The sequence below is a fragment of the Nymphaea colorata genome, chromosome 6 (genome assembly GCF_008831285.2).
Source record: "Nymphaea colorata isolate Beijing-Zhang1983 chromosome 6, ASM883128v2, whole genome shotgun sequence".
NCBI classification, from domain to species: Eukaryota; Viridiplantae; Streptophyta; class Magnoliopsida; order Nymphaeales; family Nymphaeaceae; genus Nymphaea; species Nymphaea colorata.
Window position 1 is genome coordinate 8960147 of NC_045143.1, and position 18665 is coordinate 8978811.

The following is an 18665-nucleotide window of genomic DNA, read 5'->3' on the forward strand; positions in this document are numbered from 1 at the left end:
GTTATTTGTAAATACATTTGTTTGCTTGTATGTGTATTTTTTTGTTTATTCATACACTCAAGTACAATTAATCTGTTTGTGCAATTAAAAAATGCATCTCTGCCATCGTATACGTTTAATTTATTTAACTTTGAATTAATGCTCACTTAGGACTAAATTAAGAGGAAAAAAAATATTTTCTATTCCCATCCAGTTCTTAAATTTGTCTGGTTTCCACTCCCTTTTGGGAACTTGCATACATTTTGATCTCAAGAAGCGCATAGACTTTATCCAAGGCCGGCTCGCCACATAACGAATCCTTGCTCAGAGTCAGAACTAATAGACCAATGTTGAGATTATGAACTATGCATAAATTTACTTTGAGAAGTCCCAAAGTTGGTGGTTAATTAATGAATTCAAAAATCTAACAGATTTCAATCCAGCTTTTCAACATGACAAATAATCAAAACACCACCCCCGGAGGGAATGAGAGACACAAATTTCTATCTCTGGATTCAGTGAATTTTCTCTCTCAGAAATTGTTTCCAGGGGACTTGCTCCGTGCATCATGACGATGCACCAAGCTCTCACTTTTATTATGACAAGCTCGCCGCTACATATTCAACAGGCGTCAAGGTCCCGACATGGCGGTGGCTTTGGCTCTCCCCGCAAAGTTGTATTGCCTCCGGCCGGACCACTCCTGATACGCTCTGGATTCTGTGTACCAACCTGGAGGGAGAAAGAAAGAGTTGAAAATATCATGTTAAAACAAATAAAACCTTGAATAAAACCTCAAGGGGCATCGCTTAGTTGGTTGGACTAAGGGCTGTAGGAAAACTGGTCTCTAGTTCGATTTTTGTGGCTGTTATGCTCGTGTCTTAAGTGGTGAGGCCTGACATTTGTCCCATATTATAATATGTCAGGCGGCATTGAAAGGGAAACCACCAACAACTTCCCATAGAAACAGGGTACAAGAAATACACAAAAAGCAACGTCAGGCAATAAAATTTTCTAGCAAATCATGAGGATGACCCTTGCTGAATCCCGTAACACCGATCAGGAAAAGAACACAGGCAACACTCAACCTTTTCTCAACTCTAGTAAAAATAAGCGCCTAACTTCCCTACTGTTTCATCTCACAGGAACAGAGCTCAAAGCATCAGAGACTCAGAATAGTTAATGTCGAGGGTATAAAAAACAATGTGAATTCTAGAAACTTACAGGTGGAGTTTCTCCCCTCTTCAACATCTCGACGATCTCAACAACCCTTTCAGGTGTGAGGTCTTCCTGTAACATGAGTAGAGATCCTCAGTATGAGAGCGTGCATTTAGTTATTATATAGGGACATATAGAAGTTTCGTACATAGTAGTTGTATGTGTATCCTTCTGAACCTTTGGAGTAGTCAGCAACAGCAAGCATTGGAGCATTCACACAACATCCCTGTCCAGAAATAGAAAGGGTCATTCGAAATCCATGTACCAGTCAAATTATTAATAATTTAAGAGCCAAAAAATTGACTGATAAAATCCAAGTTTTTGTTTCAAAGGCCATCTACTTTTAGAAGGTAGTTGTCAGACAACCTGCTTTTGGTTATCTAAGGGCAGAAGTGTCCATGTAACCCAACGCCTCTCATATCATGATAAGCTATCTTGCTTAAATATTAATAACTATTAATAAGTTCTTAATGGCTTACAATTTCATAGTTTCATATGCTATGGTGGATTTGAGTTGCTTAGGCAGAGTTGCCCACAAAGGCTCCAAATGTAACAGAATATACTTAAAACTAATGAATGGGATCGTGACCACACATTCCAACGAGGTATATCCCCAGGACAATCGATCCTTAAGCATATCCTTGCATATTCAAAGTGGCACAGGGCCCAAACTTGGAAACTAATGCAGCAATATGAATTCTATTTCCAAGAAAAGAATTTTTGGTGTCAAGGGTGCATGGGGCCACCAAACCATATGAGGACAGTACCATTTCCAAGATAAATTATCTATGACAACCTTGTCAAATATATCAAGATGTATTATGGCAGTGTTATTGTGGCATACCATGCATTCCATTTCTCCAACAGAGAATAGTCCATCCTTCGTTACCTCTGCAGTGTAATGGAATAGATTAAATGACTGTTGCAAGACCTCACATTTCAAATTACATGAAGGCTCCAATAAAATCATTATCAGCACCTTAATCTTGATAATGCATGGCCATCGTTCTTATGAAACTAGAGATACTGTTTATAACTGTTAAATTGAAAAGAATTACAAAATTCTGCCATAAAAAAATTCCCACCATTGCGCTTCACACCAAGGTGCTTGAGTAGAGCAGCCTCTATTTCCCGTGAGCCACGTATCATACAAGGAGTTGTGCCACAGACCAAGAGGTGATATTTGCCAACCTACACAATTGATATGAAAATTAAACAGCCACAATCAAGTTGTTTAAAATATTATAATTGGTGACACGCAGAGAACTATTATTTCAGAAGCAAGAAAGGCTGCACCCAGAGCAGCTACCTTGGAACGGTTGAACATGGAGTAGAATGTGGCAACCTCATACACTCGAATAGGAGCAACTTCAACAATTTTTGCAATCTGGATCAATCAAAATGTTAAGACGAAAACATGATATAATTTAGACTACTACTCACTAAGCTCGAAAAAGAAAAACCAATCTAAAGTAATGAAAGATAGACTAGATACGCTTGGTAGTTAAACTAAAAAAGTGCCCATCAATGCTTATGGCAATTATTTTGAAATGGGAAACCAAAATAACCTCACAATTTCCCAGGTATGGGGATAATTGTTATGCTTCCTAACCAATCGCCACGATCCACATAATGATATGCAGAGAGCACTTCAGTCACTCTAACCTTCTTTATCTTTGGATGCATAAGCTGGACTCCATGTTGTCATACTGCCAACTATTCCTTGTAAGCAGCATCACTCAAGCAGTCTCCAAACCAAAGACAAGCATATAATCAGGGCTCAGATTCTTTTGCCGTTTTACCTCTTCTATCTGTCTGAATAAACTGAGACTTCTAGCTCTTCCACTAGATAAGTGTAAATCCTTGTGATATTTTTGCAAGTTTTATTAATTGAGACAAAAATATTACACAAAATGTGCTTATAAATTTGTTGCAACACATTAAGGTCCTGCTTGTGTCAGTCAAATATGAAACAGATTTTCTTGTAATATTCTCACTGGTTGCATCAATCAGTGAACAACTGCACAAGGAATTACTTCTAACTTGCTGAATCACGTTATGGCCCTAGTAGACTTAGTAAACTATGACATAAACTTCCTTATCTATCAACTATTCAACCCTCTTAGAAACACAGAAATGACAGATGCAAGATTTGAGTTAGATATTGTGAGACAAGATGAGCCAATAGTGGCCATTGATAAGAAATATCGAACCGTGTTTTCATATTAGGGTCCATCTCTGAGTCAGAGTGGATCAGGACTCAGAAGCATAACTGACTCAAACTTCAGTCGACATCCAAAATTTTTGTTTATCCTTGATTTAGTTATGTTACCTTATCTAAATACAAGTTCTGTTTTACAGAAAAAATGCTTTTTAAAATTAACATTGCTCATTAGATGGAATTCAGAAATAATCGTTATCCACTCTGGCTTCTCCACAATTAATTGTTGCTTCTGAATGAGATTTTTATGGACTTAAGATTAGCCAAGGATTTGGGTTAAAGTGACAGGTAACTAGGTAAGTAATGCTTGTTCCTTTCATTAAAGTAAAGAAGGGGCCTGTGTCTCAGGTAGATAAATTCAAGAATTCTATTTTATGAGGTTTCGAAAAGAGTATTTGAAATCACCTTGAGGCCTGAACCAATCCTATCAAACGAGAAGAAAAGATGTCTTAAATTTGCAGGCTTCTTCAAGTCTACACCAACTTATTTACAAGTTGGGTACAAAAGGTTGGGCTTCCAAACCATAGTCACAAATTGTTTACAGGTCTTAAACAGCAAAGTTTTTCTCGGGTATAATATAACAGATTTGTTTTTCTTAGGAAAATCTTGGGAAAATCTTGGCAAATTTTAAATTTAAAATAATTGACAAAAAACCTTAAAAGTAAATTTCAAAATAAAAAAGTGGTAACAAAAAATAATGTCACACATATCGCGAGATTTCTGAAAATCTTGTGATATTTATGAGAACATTAAATAAAAAGAAAAAAATAGAGAAAAAATTTGTGAGATTTTGAAAATCTTGCTAAAATGAAAATCTCGCAAGTTTATCATATTTTTCCCAAGATTTTAATATTTTTTAGTATATTGTATTTTTAAGGTTTTTTATGATTTTTTTATTTTTTTAAAAATGGTCAAGATTTTCCCGAGAATTACCTGAGAAGAAGAACTTCACCGAAATTTTCCCGAGAACAAACAAAAAGTATAGGCATATGCAGAAAAACACAGAAAAGCGTGAAAAAAAGCCAAAACGAAAAAAACGTGTGGTTTTTTTTCTGCTTTGGTGTGTTTTTTAAAAAAATGCATTTTTTTGCAGTTTTTTTTGGATGACTCATTTTTAATGTTTTTAACACATTTTTTGTATGTTACAAACTTACAACAAATGGGTGACACATTAACTTTAACACCAGAGACAATAAATGGGATATATGCATTTTTGGTGCCGTAGATAGGTATCATTCAAGTAGCCAAATATCATTTCTTCTTTCATTGTTTGGATGGACCAGTTTTGCACTTACTGTATCATATTGTACACCATGTAACATAACTATTGGGGAATGGATTATGCTAATTTTGGTGATCAAAGCTCCGATCAGCTGAATCCAGAAAATTTCTACAAGGAACAAAGTTTCAACTGCATAAAGCTCTATTTTGCTACGCTTAACCCATATGTTACATTGAGAAAGCAGAAGCATACTGAGCTTAATCTTTTGATTACTTTCTTCCAGCATTAAAGTCAAGTTGAATACATCGTTCAAGGTCGAAGTACATCCTGCCCCTTAATCAGCAAACTATGTATACAGTATATACTTGAAAGTTTGAAATTCCAACAAATTTCCAAGCAATTTCGACATCTACATTTCCAAGCAACTGATGGAAAAAACATAACAGTGCAAGGGAACAAATTTAACTACTTATTATGGTAACATGAAAATATCTTATGCAGGTTATTGCGTCTAAGTTGAGCAAATATTGCACAAAAAAACACCAAAAATCTCATTCCAAGATGTATTTACCAACATACCGTGTTCATGGCTGACACAGTTAACCAGCCTCCATGCTGCTGTTGTGCAAGATCTAGTAGTGGAATTACAGCAGACCTCTTGTAATTAGAAGGATAATGTGACAAAATCTCCCTGACCTATGTATTCACAGAAAAATCAGTTTTAAGGTAGAGTGACTCGATCCACTCTCAAACACGAAGTTATCTAAAAATCCACAAGTTCAAGCAAAGAAAGAAATCTCTAAAAGCTGATATTCCTAAAGTAAGTATTTTGAGTATGTCATTAATACAAGAATCATCAAATGTCCATCCAAATGGCATACATTTGTTCTCTGTCTTGCCAATTTACTTTTCGCTCCTAGGTTTCTAGTTTGGACTTCTTGCTAACTTAAATAAGAGCAGACCAACTGGCAACAAAGTAAGTTAGACAATCTAAAAAATATTCCAGAACCTCTTTTTATAAAAAAAAATTGTCATCAAATATGTCCAAAACAGAAGTGAATTGCCATATGGATGCAGCAAACAAATTAACCAATGTTCAAAGAAATAAGACAAGCATAATGCCGAGAACTATGCTGTGCTTTCATTTAAAGTTTCTTTTATGCAAGTTACGTGTGCAATTACATTATAAGATTGTTCAGATGAAGAGACACTGCACAAGTTAAAAGCCATCTGCAACAATATGACTACAGCAGAAGCACATTTTCCAGTGGCTATCAAAAAGCAGCCATACTATTCAATAAGATGAAGTTAGCATCATACCATTCAATAAGATGAACTTATCATGATAAGTAGAGAACTGATAAACCTATAACAATGAACCCTGCAGTAATCAGATATGACTATAAACTACAGCTTCTGAACCAGGAACCCTAGTGACTGGGGCAAGACCTTTCAAATGCTCAAACAAGCCTGAGGATTAATCACCTGATGAATAAGCCTTTACCATAGATTTTTTTGACTCGTTAAGGAACTTTCTAGTTTGAAGGAATATGATAGTGTGCATATCTGTGCACAGCTTCCGTGGGCATGATCATAGACAGTTACATCAATGCTTTGTCATCTCAAATGTCTGCGCATAGTTTCTGTGGGCAAAGATATCCAATCGCTGAGAATAATAACCACCACCATATTATTGAAACGAATCTAAGCAAAAAATGTAGGACTGCTCCATTGATCTAATTGTCCAAAAAATACATATCAGAATCGTCAGGATCATCGAAAATCTCTATCAATTATTCGAACTACACAATCTTGCCTTTTTGAGTCCCAATATCCTGTGTTTGTCCTGTCCCAAGTGACGATTTCGGTTATTTCACCATCTTAAATCCCCAAATGAAGAGGCAACCATCTTAGGCCAACATTCATGTTATCAACTTCAATTACACATACATTTCACTGAATCGAAAATTCCAAAGAATCGTATAATAACACACATCAGATTTTGCAACCAAACATGAAATTAGCAATGAAAGACAATGGATCCATTAAAATAAACCATTTCCATAGAATCGTCCGCTAAGGCCAACAAACGAAACGACTGGCCAATAGAAACAGAGGGAAAAAGGTCGAAAGCGATTACCTTTTCTTTGTTGGCGTCTGAGAAATCCCATGAAATGTCGGGATTGTTATCTGGGGAGTCGATATGCTGCAAAAAAATAACGGGTTAAGCAATACCCACAAATTGTTTCAATGCAAGCGGTCGAAAAACTGGAGTTACGGGCAAAGCGATGGACGAACGAATGGCTCACGTAGTTCAGTGCGGTCGAAAAGGAACGAGTAACTTGGGGAGTCTGGATCAACGACCGACGGATCTCGAGGAGGCGTTTGCCCGCATTCCTGGCAGCCGTTGCAAACATGGTGAGAGAGAGAGAGAGACAGAAAGAGCTCCGGCCGCCCCTCCCGGAGAAATCAGTCTACCGGTAGGCATTCCCAATGAAAATTGGGATTTTGATGGCATTATAGTCACTTCATTGGAAAGAGCAACAGTAGCATGAGCGGTGCACGCACTTACCACTGCTATGAGACAAATCCAAGCCGTTGAATTGGAAATCGAAGAGGCCAAGTTTATGGTTCAAAGTTGCCATTCAAGGGACCCAATCTGCTCTTTGGATCAGATAAAGGAAACGTCCCAAGGATCCTGGATCTCTAGAGTTCCAATGCATCCAGGAAGATCCAAGCTCTTCCGAATTTAACCTGGATTCATCCATTATGAATGAACTTCATGAACTTCACGATTCAAGCTTGAGTTGAGCTTACAAAACCGAGTTTCGGTGCACCTGGAGTTTTATTTTTTATTTTAACCAGGCTGTCTTAAAACCAAAATGGGTTCATGTCGAATCCATGATACTTGGGTCCAATAGTTTCAAGACCTGCAGCGGTTGAGTTTTGGTACTAGCACCAATTGTCACCTTGATCGTGCCGGATCAAATCTGAGGTTTGCAGTGGAGAATTTCAGCTCAAGCAGACTTTAGAATAGAAGTGACACTTAAGCGCAATGGAGTATAATTAGGGCTACTAATCAAACTTAAACAATATTTTGTTATCATTCAAACTGGAGTGTGGTGTTTGTAAATTTTTTCACATTTTTCTTACATTCAAGAGAAACACAAATAAGGACTATTCAGAGTCCTGATTATATGTGTTGAATTTTTTGTGAATCTCTTCAAGAAAGACACATTTGGATTTCTTGAACAAGGACATTGGTAATAATTGGTTGCTTAGCTAATCCAATCGTGCACCTATGACTTCAGATTTAACAATTACTCTCATGAGAATCTGAAAACGATTACCAGTCCTTTGAGTCTAGTGTGCTTGGATGAGCACATGTGTAAGAAATTGAAAGATTGAGGACATCGTAACTTAACATTTCCCGAAGAACAATTGGTGTATCTAAACGTACTTCTGGTGCTTGAGCTGCCGTTCCACTAAACTAACCAGAATGTTATGTTCCACTTCATTAAAAACTAGAAAAAAAAAACATTGTAAATCATATCTTTTAACCACCTTGTATTGATTTTGTTTTATAATGTTTAATTAGGGACAAACTCATTCCACAAAACCCCAACGCCAATGCCCTTATTCTCCCAATGTTGTAGCTTGTTTCAAGACTTGGGTAGACCTATAATATACCTTTCAACTCAAGTGTCACACTTGTTATTGTTTACAGCCTCAAAAAGTAAATGCATTGGAATGTGATAGTGCCTGGTGAGTATGATGACTATATTCATCATACCACCCAACAAGAGGGCCAAAGCTCCTACCCTTCTTCACATCACTCTATGGTGTAGGCCTACTTTTGATATATCGGGTAACACACCCTTGCTATACTTCAACTTACATATCAGTGTCTCTTTTTACAACACAAGATGTTGTTACCTTAGTGAGGCAAGACCCTCAGAGGACATTAGAACGTGATAGTGGCAAAAATATTCAAAACACTGACTCTTTTGCTATGAACTGCATTGCCGCCATATTGTCTTGGGCTCTTTGAGGCTTGTACTGCTGAATTTTCATGTGCATCCAAAGTTTTATGTTTTGTTTTTTCAGCGTCGTTTTTACCAGTTGAAGGTCCTTTCTCAGACAACATAAGGCACAAGGGCAATACCAAAAAAAAATGTAATGAGAGAGGGAGAGAGAGTAAATGTAGATTGAATTGGAATCATGCCTCGTTTGTGTCATTCAACATTTGAACCACCCATTTAGTTTTATGGGTGTTATTAATAAGTAATGTCGAGAATATGTGAGAAATCAAGTGAATTGCATGAAGTAAATGTGTGAACAATTCAAATGCATTCATGAAGTTGAAGTTAACCCATAGATGGGAACTCCCATACCCATAACGTATTATGCCAAGACATGGGTCCTGGATATTGAAATTTTGGATATAGAACCTTTGAACCTCCTGGATCGGCTTAAGCTAACTTGCCTAGTCACATCCTTTATGAGCTACTTGTCTGGTGACCTCCTTTACTTGTTCGGATATGGATATGATAGTCCTTGTTGGTCACTTGAAATGGATTCATATCCATGAAAAAGTTTGCGTAGATGTGACATTCATGGATGCATATGATGAACGACAACATACAAGGAGAGAGAAAGTCTAAAATTGAAATTTAATTAGCAAAGAAGTAGAAAAGGTATCGCCAGCTTGAAAAAAATCTGCTCTTCCCGGACCACCAGAGGCAGCGTAAAAGCCACGAGTATAAGGTGAACAAACGAAGTTGAGATAAAGGGTGTAGCAATAAAGAGAGTTGTGCCTCCAGGAACACAAAGTAAAAGAGAAGTGGGATTTGATCTTCGAATTTCGAATCTTGTGATCACTGTCATGCTCCGGTATGTTACTCTTCTTTAATGCAAATGGTGACAAGTGCGACATGTGAATGAAAAGATGTATCATATGTTCATCTATGCTACGAAGTAAACTAAAACATTGGATGCACAAGAGCATGACCTTGAAGATTATAGGTCAAAGGCAGTTTCTTCTAAGTGAACATAAAAAAAAACAACAAACAAACTAACTACTCGAGTTGGTGACAGTAGCCCAAGCAAAATGAACATGACGAAAGAAAAGATGGAAACAAAGAGTGTTGACAAAGACTTATGGGCAAAGGAACGAAGAGAGCAACATTGCATTTAGCAAGGTGGACACTAAGATGGCAGAAGTGATCCGATGTATGATGTATTAATATAACGAGTAAGGAGGAGCCAGACAAAGGCAGGTGGTACAGAACAGGGAAGGACTTAGAAATTAGAGATCATGCTTAGGCCATGTTTGATAGCCTCACATCCGAGGCTGATTTTAAATACAGACTAACTTAAATCAACAACGTAAACAAACAATGGATTTCTCAACTGGGATCTGAAATCTATGTCACCTTCCAAAAAATTACTGATTTATAGTCTAATGGGGAGGGGACTGACAACAAATCCATGGTTGAGAAGTTTCCACCTAGAGGTATCGAAATTCGAAATTGATATTTTCCACTACCGACCACCCCTTCATGTCGCTTTCCTCCAAAGTGCAGTGCGCCATCGCCCTCTTTCTCCCTATTGTTCGACGGCTCTTGTGGAAAAAGAACCATTGGATACTGTAACAAGAAATAGATCGGCTCTCCAGTCTCTACCTTCAATATGTCGCTAGCTCAGCAAGGGTGACCCTAGAGTCTATCATCTATCGTTCCAAAATGATTACTAATCTCCAGATACCTGGATCCACCATGTCTGTTCCATTCTCAATCAACGCCAGAACTGGTCATAACCACCAATGGTACTTAACTCATGGAGATCACCTCCAGATCAAAAATCTATTCCATTCATGTATTGGTTCTTTGTTTCCTTTTCTTTTTCTGCCTTTAGGATTTTGGAGAACTCACAACTTTTGACATTGTCTTTCTCGCTGATCTTGATTAATTTTCCTGTTTCCTTTTTTAGGTCCTAGTTTTAAGGGTGTGTTTTCAATTGTCGCTCTTTCAATTATAGTGGTGTGCTTGCATCGAGTAGAGATATGTGGGTCTTAGTCTTAAAATCTTCTAAACCGGCCTATGTAAATCCGCTCATAGCTTTGATTTTTTCCTGTTGTTGGATTCTTATTTCTTGCCATTCCAAAGATTTTGGAGATGCCCAAATTTTGTTTCTTCGATTTCGATCGGTTTGTCTTTCGAACGTTACTTAGTGGTATGCTTGGGTGGATTTCTTTTTTGATTGTAATTTATTGAGAATTTGCTATGCTACAAATATTTCTCTACCATCACCAACCCATACTTAAATAGAATCTTCTTTTCTTTATCTTTTGGTGTCTTTACTTTCTTTTATCTTTTTTGGATTCGAAGATGCTGTGGACAGTGGAATCATTTCATATCTGACTTTAGAGTCCAAGCTTTTTCTCTTGTGTTCTGAAAGTATCATATGAGTCAGCTGTTTCAGGTCATCATGAAGTACGATTTATTCCTGCACACTCGAAAGAGAATCTTAGTGTCGGTTCATCGGTTGTTTCTCTTTTTTCTTGTTTTCCTCTTTTTAGTTTCAAAGATTTTGGGAGAACCTAATTTGTCTTTCTTGTTTATTTGGTTTTCTTTGGTGTTGTTTTGATTGGTTTTTCATTTTTAATAGTTCTTCTTACGTTCCGTTTGAATCGACATATAATGGTTTGCAAAGTTGAGCTTTGCTAATCTACGGTATTATGCTCGTTCATATTGAAAATCGAATGTAATTTCAAGCCATATTTTGATATTACTTTTTGGCTCAATTATTGCTGAATGCAAAGGTTCTGAAAAAGCAAAATTTGTCTTCCAATTGAACTTTGGTTTATTTCAGATGATATTTCGTACGTTGTGTTTCATTCAGCACAAAACAGAATCTTCTAATCGAGTCTCTCGTGTTGGTTTTACTTACTGAAATTTTGCTTCCCATGGTTCGTGATGTACCTCCTTGTGATGTACCTCCTTGTCGTGAAATTTTGGTGGCAGAGATTCATTTGTTGGCTTTTGCACTATTTTTTTATTTTGTTTTTGAACTTTTCAGTGCTAAGAAAAAAATTATGTGATTCTCTTATGCAGTTATCATATTGCTTATTACATGTTTTTGTGTGTGGAAATTGAAAGTTTATGCCACGGAGTCCTCCTTTGACAAAAATCAGAGGAAGCTGCATTGTTAAATGTTATTCATAAATTTTCACACCCTTCAAAATTTTCACGCAGTACAGTTCCGTACTGCTGCTTAATCCATGGGATGGGGTATTTTTTGTTTGCTGGACATTCTAGTGCATGTAATGGCGTCTCCAATATTAATACGTTTACATCAATATTTTGGTATTTCTGCTGATTTTTTGATAAATTACATTTATTTCCAGGAAATTGGCACCATTGCTTAGATGGGGATTACATTCTAGGTTTGTACCATTATGTGGGCGAGGAATACATAGGACCTCAAATCAAATGCTTTTAACAAGTGGTGAAGGTGAGCATGAATAGGGTACTGTTCATATAAATGTGATATAGCCATTTCATTTTAATGATTAGTAGGGCTGATAGCATTGCTTTCCTAATGTACTCTGGTTTGAAATGCTTGAGCACTAAAAGTGCCGACTCCAATTTTACATTACTGTAAGAAAAGCAACCTGTGGAGTGTGAAATGACCTATTCACTATTGTTTGCAACAGATCTTCCTTTGGATGGGGACTGTGCTTGTCTTAAGTATATAAACACTCTAGGGCATGTAATGACAGAAATGCCCCTCAGTGGATGACCAGAGATTGACCTTCTTTCATTAGGATATCCAGTTCGATCCACATCTGAATGTATATTAACACCATCATATCTTGATTCCTTTTTTTTCTCATATACAACACCGTCTCTTATGGTGCCCATCACATGGCTTAATATCCACTTCATAGTCTCCATGTGAATGGCCTTTGGTTCGTGCATGTACTGATATGCATGGTTAGCTGAGTAAAGCATATTTGATATGAAAGTTAAATATTGAAGCATATCGTTTATGGAATTGCAGTATTTCTTTCCACTTTTACCAAGTAAGGGAAGAGTATACTTATGTTGAGTCATCATTCATCCTCCTTGTCAATTTCAAGTCCAAGAAAATATTCAACTTCCTAAGGTCCTCATTTGAAACTTTTCATTGCAGAGCTTTATTCTCTTGAATGTGCTCCCCTATAATATTATATCGTCTACCTATAAGAAGATTTATACGACCTTCCTTTCTATAGATATTAGAAAACAATCAAGATATGAATGTATGAAGTATGAACCACTGCCTTTGTTTTTCTTGAGAAGAACTTCTGAATTGTGAACCTGAAACATCTCTTGACCTATAAATGAATTTCTTCATTTACAAACGTAAGTGTTAGGATCACCTTGATCACACCCAACCGGACTTCTTTCAAGTTGCTGCATGGAAATGCCTTTTGAACATCCATCTGATTTAGTGAACAATCACAATGAACAACTAAAGTTTGGAAAATATTAAATTTTGTCCATCTTTATTGCAGGACTGCAAGTTTCATCACCAGCGAACTTGTGCTCATGAATGAATGATCTTATGGCAATTTTTGCTTTATATCTCTCCATACTTCTGCAAGGTTCATGTTTTATTTTACGAATCCATTTTGAGCCAACTAAATTTTTGTTCAATTTTCTTAAAGTTTCTCATGTTTCCAATTTTTTTTCTTTATCCATATAAACATGTCAGACAGAAAAAGAGATCTCAACTGTTTATTTTCTAGATGTTTACTGTAGAGAATAAAATATGGAGACTCCCTATTCAAGGTTTCCACAGAAACATGATTTATTACATAAACAACAAAGTGAAAGACTTCAGTTCAAGATCTCATTAGCCAGTTGCTAGCATGTACGATGGTGAGAACTCACTCTACAATATGGTGACAAACAGTAATTCCATTCTTTGAGGGGTCCAGTTACAAAATACCCTTCAGACAATTCTATTGACTTTTATAAGTTCAAGGAAATCACTAAAACAGTATGCTCTATCTCCTACACTTTGTAAATTAAGAACAAATTAGGCAGATTAATTTTCAATGTAGGAATGAGTTTATGGAAAATACAGACCTCTGAGCTTAGCTTCAAGAATAATATTCATGAATGGAAAATATCAGACCTCCGACTTCTAACAGGACCTTCAACTAAGAGCACATACCCTGTTCTAGTTCTTTCTCTGATCCTATGGAAAGCAATAAACCTGCCAAACTGAAGCTGGTCTGCATGGGAAAAAGATGGGAGAACAAACCTTCACATATGTGCAAAAAGCTCCCTTATGATGCGGGCTGGGACTCTCTTGATTATATAATACAACTTCGGGCATGCAATGAAAGAAATGCCCCTCAATGGATGACTACATATGCAGGCTCACATCAGATCCATATCTGAAAAAAATAACCAAATCTCCAAACATGTACCACATTTGAGCAGATTATGTAGGAGATTCTATTCATTCAATAGGTTTAGGTCATAACAAATGTAAAACTATCAGAACATAATGTTCTTCTAGCCTGATCATTAGAAAGCACCATGTGATGTAGTAACTGGAGCGAAAGTGGCATTTTGTAATATATGTCTGTCCTGACAGTTTTATAATAATTTTATAAAAGTGGCTATGGATGTTGTTAAGGGTAGCAATTTTTATGCTATTTCAATTATAGGTATCCTATATCCTAATTAGGGTTCCTCAGTTGAGTGAAGCATCAAACTTTGATTCAGTATTATACACATTTGAAGTGTATCACAAAGATTCTTGAGTATCTTACTGAGTCAAAGGTTAGCACTTTGATTAGTTTAAAATTTTAATTGTTGGAAATCTGCTTCCAGCTTTGCTTCTCTACTTTGAATCTCAAAACTGTCAGTAAAGCTCAATTTTCATGTATTATTCAACCCTGAAAAAGAATCAAGAAACATGATTAATTTGGTGAAATCATAAGATTAGGCACAAATCTTGCAGCTTTGTAGGCCAAAAATTTCCTTTTAAGTGGAATAACAGTGTAGTAGTCACCAAAGGTCCAAAGGTAATGCATGCACATTTAGCTAGAAATTAGTCTTTTACAAGTATAAATATGTAATTTTATATGTTTGTTATTATTTACGCTTCTAGGTAAGTTACCGGGAATCAATGAAGGGGCAGAACCTGCTTCCGTGCCTGAGTCATCTTTATCTTCAAGAAAAATGAATCCCTTGCAAAGTGAGGTATGTGATTATTCTTCTGTCTTGGGTTTACTATGTGTTAATGGCATGCATGTCCTTGCGTCACTTTGTCAAATTTACGCTTCTCTACTGAACAAAAAGGTATATCTAGAGTGATGGTTGTTTTCTATCCTTGCACACATCCGAGTGATGTTAATTTGTTGTACATTGGACCGAGACTAAATGTTGGCAAAGATTACTACATTGCTGCACTTGGTTGGATATTTAAACAGTTCCAGTGTCCTATAGAATTACCCAAGAAGTTTGGAGTTCAGAGGCAGTAGCCTCGTGCCATTGTTTTCTAGGTGTAAATAATTGGGTTCATTATGGGCTGAAATTAGTCTTATTGTTGCCCATTTTCCTCCTTTGGAGCTCTTGATGATTACGGCTTTATAACCAATGTTTTGCAAAAAAATGCGTAATCTAACCTGTATTAGTTGAACCCAAAGTTAGATATATAACAACATACAATGCAAAAATTCACATTAGTTGTGGGGTGTAAGCAACGTTATAACTGTTAAGACATGTTTCTGTTTGTCACCATATGTTCTGATTGTGGGTCTGGATCCATAACGATGAGTTTATTATCCAGATTCCAGACTGTCACTTAAGGCCATTCTAGCGTTTGGTTCCCTAGCAGATGCTTCATTATATATGGGACAGCTCATTGAGGAGGCTGAGATGGAAGCTGCGAACCAGGGAAGTATCAGATCAGATTGCTTCTGTTCTTCATAGGCTTTTGATCTAAGTCACATGGGTACTTTAGTAAGGTCCACGTACCCGTGTCGCCGTACCCATACCCAAAATGGGTACTTTGACACTTGGGTATCTATAGATCTAAATTGCTTAATTTTACTTTGGTTTAATTTTTTCCACCTTACTTTTTATTCTATTCTTTGGATGTGAAAATTCGATTGATGTTCATATTTGACTAGGGGCCTGCTTGGTTGTCCATATGTTTAAAGTTTTTCATAGGTTTCTTAAACACACTGGTGCAAGAGCCGTTGATATATATTTTTTATGTTATTTATTTGTTTATGTTGATGTATATTCTTTATTTTGATACATATTTTCTAAGTATTTCTTATTGTTTATATATATATACGGCCGTACCCCCGCACCCAAGTTTTTTGAAAATGGTAAGTACCCATACCCGCACCGGCACCCGTACCCATACCTATGTGACATAACTTTTGATCTAGGTTTGTTTGTACTTATATTGCTAAAGGAGGCATACATGCATAGAGATTGTAATAAATGACAGGATACACACTCACACACACTCACGCATTCACAAACACACACACATATGCAAGTGTTTACATAAAATCTAATATCCCCCTCAAACTTATGATGTAATTATCAAAAGTTTGTTAGGAGAAAACTGAAATCTATTGGATGCAAGAGCCTTGGTGAAAAATTCTACAAGCCGATACTATGAAGGAACAAAAGATAGTTTATGGAATTCTAAAGATATGATTCTCAAACAAAATGATAATCCATCTCAATATGTTTTGTTCTTTCGTGGAACATGTAACTGCTAGCTAACCAAATAATTCTTTTGTTATTACAAGAGAGTTTCGTAGCTTCTTCGATATGAATTCCCATATTTTTATACTCTTTAACCACACAATTGTAAGATTTTTGTTATGTAACACCAAACCACCGGATGGAGTCTTTAGTAGATACAAAAGGAGGAGAAAAGGAATAGACTGCTCTTGCAAGAGAGAGAGAGAAGAATGAGGGCAGCAGCCTTGACGCCTGCCTCTTGTTATCATTATATACTAATTACAATTTAGTATACAAACAAAATACACAAACAATATTAAAAACTACAAGTATGCCGTCGCCCATGCGTGTGGTTAAGATGAGTCGGGTCAGGTCTGATCTGACTAGGCCCGACCCATATCTTAACAGTCCCCCTCAAGTTGTGCATGAGGTTTGATCATTGACAACTTGTTCTTCGATTCCCAGAAATGATGCTCTGTGAGACCATTGGTAAATAGATCAGCCACTTGTTGAGACGTGAGTATATAAGTAGGAACAATTTTGTTTTTCTCAATCTCTGGCGAATGAAATGTTGATCAATCTCTATATGTTAATACGATTATGTATGATATGATTGAAAGCAATCTTGTTGGCACTTTGGTTATCACAAAATAAAGATGATTGGGCAATAGGAAGAGAGAGTTCCCCAAGCAGATGACGCAACCATGAAGCTTCAGCCGCGCCTGCAGCCGTTGCCCTATATTTTGCCTTAGTGCTCGATTTGGCAACTGCATGTTGTTTCCTGCTACTCCAACAAACAAGATTGGAGTTAAGGAAGATACAATAACCTGAAACTGATCATCTATCATCTGGATCACTGGTCCAATTTGCATCAGTATAGGTGAAAATGGTATTGCCGTTCTTGTGTAGACAAGTCCATCCCCAAGAGTAGCTTTAAGATAATGCAAAATACGTTTAGTAGCATCGATATGTCCTTTTGTGGGTGCGTGCATAAACTGAGAAACTTGATTCACTGCATATATTATGTCTGGGCATGTAAAGGTGAGATATTGCAACATGCCAACTATACTCCGATTAAAAACTAGGATTCAGATATGCATTACTCCCATCATAGGCATTTAATTTTGTGTTGAGAACACTAGGAGTAGTGATGGGCTTGCAACTTGTCATACCTGCTTTGTGCAACATATCAAGAGTATATTTGTTGCTTCGTAAGAGTAAACATGTCGCCCTTTCTATCAAGCTCGACACCCAAAAAATACCGTAGTTCACCGAGATCCTTCATTTTGAATTGTTGTTTCAATATTTCCATAACATGAGATATATGACATGAAGAATTTCTAGTGAGAACTATGTCATCTACATATATGAGTAGCCAAGTTGTAATTTCACATGAATGATATATGAATAAGGAATGATAAAGAAAACCAGCCTGCTGTACATGAATAGAAAATCTATCAAACCATGAGCGAGATGCTTGCTTAAGCTCATATAATGTTATTTGTAACTTACACACCCATTTGGTTGGATCATTAGTAGCATAACCTGAAGGTTGTTCCATGTATACTTCTTCTTTCAAAAAACCATAGAAAAAAACATTTTTAACATCCAACTGATATAAAGTCCATCCATGTGAGACTGCAAGGGAAATGACAACCCGTATTGTTCCCATCTTGACAACTGGATTGAAAGTCTCATCATAATCTTTTCCGTACTGTTGAGTAAAGCCTCTAGCCACAAGACGAGCCTTATGTTTATCAATACTTTCATCAGGTTTATATTTGAGTTTGTAAACCCATTTTGAACCCACTACATTCCTATTATCCGGACGAGGAACAATCGCCCAAGTTTGACATTTGTTTAAAGCAGCCATTTCTTCATTCATGTTCTCAACCCAATACTTGTTCTTGCATGCGTGTTCATAACATTTTGGCTCTACCCCTTTGCTCAATTCTGTCATAAAAAGTTGAAAATCTAAGGAGAAGTTATCATAACTTACCCATCTATCAATAGGGTGTCGTACACATTCTGAACTACGTGAGCAAGTGTTGACAGTTTCTGGAGCGGTTGCTGGAACTGATCACGAGTATATACTATTCTTGAAAACCGATTAGGCGAAGACATGCTGGTTGTCTGAGGAGGTGGAGGCGTGCTGTCCATCTGAACACTTGAGGCTGCCTTAGAATCATTGATGATTTTGTCACTGTGTGTGTGGTATGCATCATTTCCTTGGCCTAATATTTCAGTGCTCAACCAT

The 18665-nt window shown here is 36.8% G+C and overlaps 2 protein-coding genes across 11 annotated transcripts in view; one reads left to right on the top strand and one right to left on the bottom strand.

Moving 5' to 3' along the window:
- Positions 1–329: 329 nt before the first annotated feature.
- On the bottom strand, positions 330–7133 carry LOC116255394 (NADH dehydrogenase [ubiquinone] flavoprotein 2, mitochondrial). Its single transcript, XM_031631195.2, has 9 exons — positions 6947–7133; positions 6778–6843; positions 5217–5333; positions 2504–2581; positions 2280–2385; positions 2039–2085; positions 1343–1420; positions 1201–1266; positions 330–708 (listed from the first exon to the last, which is right to left on the bottom strand). Exons 1-9 carry the CDS (start codon positions 7052–7054, stop codon positions 601–603), a joined length of 774 nt encoding a protein of 257 aa, XP_031487055.1. The 5' UTR covers positions 7055–7133; the 3' UTR covers positions 330–600.
- Positions 7134–10142: 3009 nt separating this feature from the next.
- LOC116255452 (putative ion channel POLLUX-like 2) overlaps positions 10143–18665 on the top strand; it is a 58909-nt gene continuing 50386 nt past the window's right edge. For 2 of the 10 annotated variants that reach the window (XR_007573592.1, XR_007573593.1), the window contains exons 1-3: positions 10143–10464; positions 12046–12152; positions 14811–14902. Coding sequence is in view for 8 of the 10 variants with exons in the window: in XM_050078282.1 (XP_049934239.1) it covers positions 10382–10464; positions 12046–12152; positions 14811–14902 (282 nt within the window). In the remaining 2 variants the exon portion in view is untranslated. The other 8 variants (XM_050078281.1, XM_050078282.1, XM_050078278.1 and 5 more) reach the window with 8 other exon arrangements.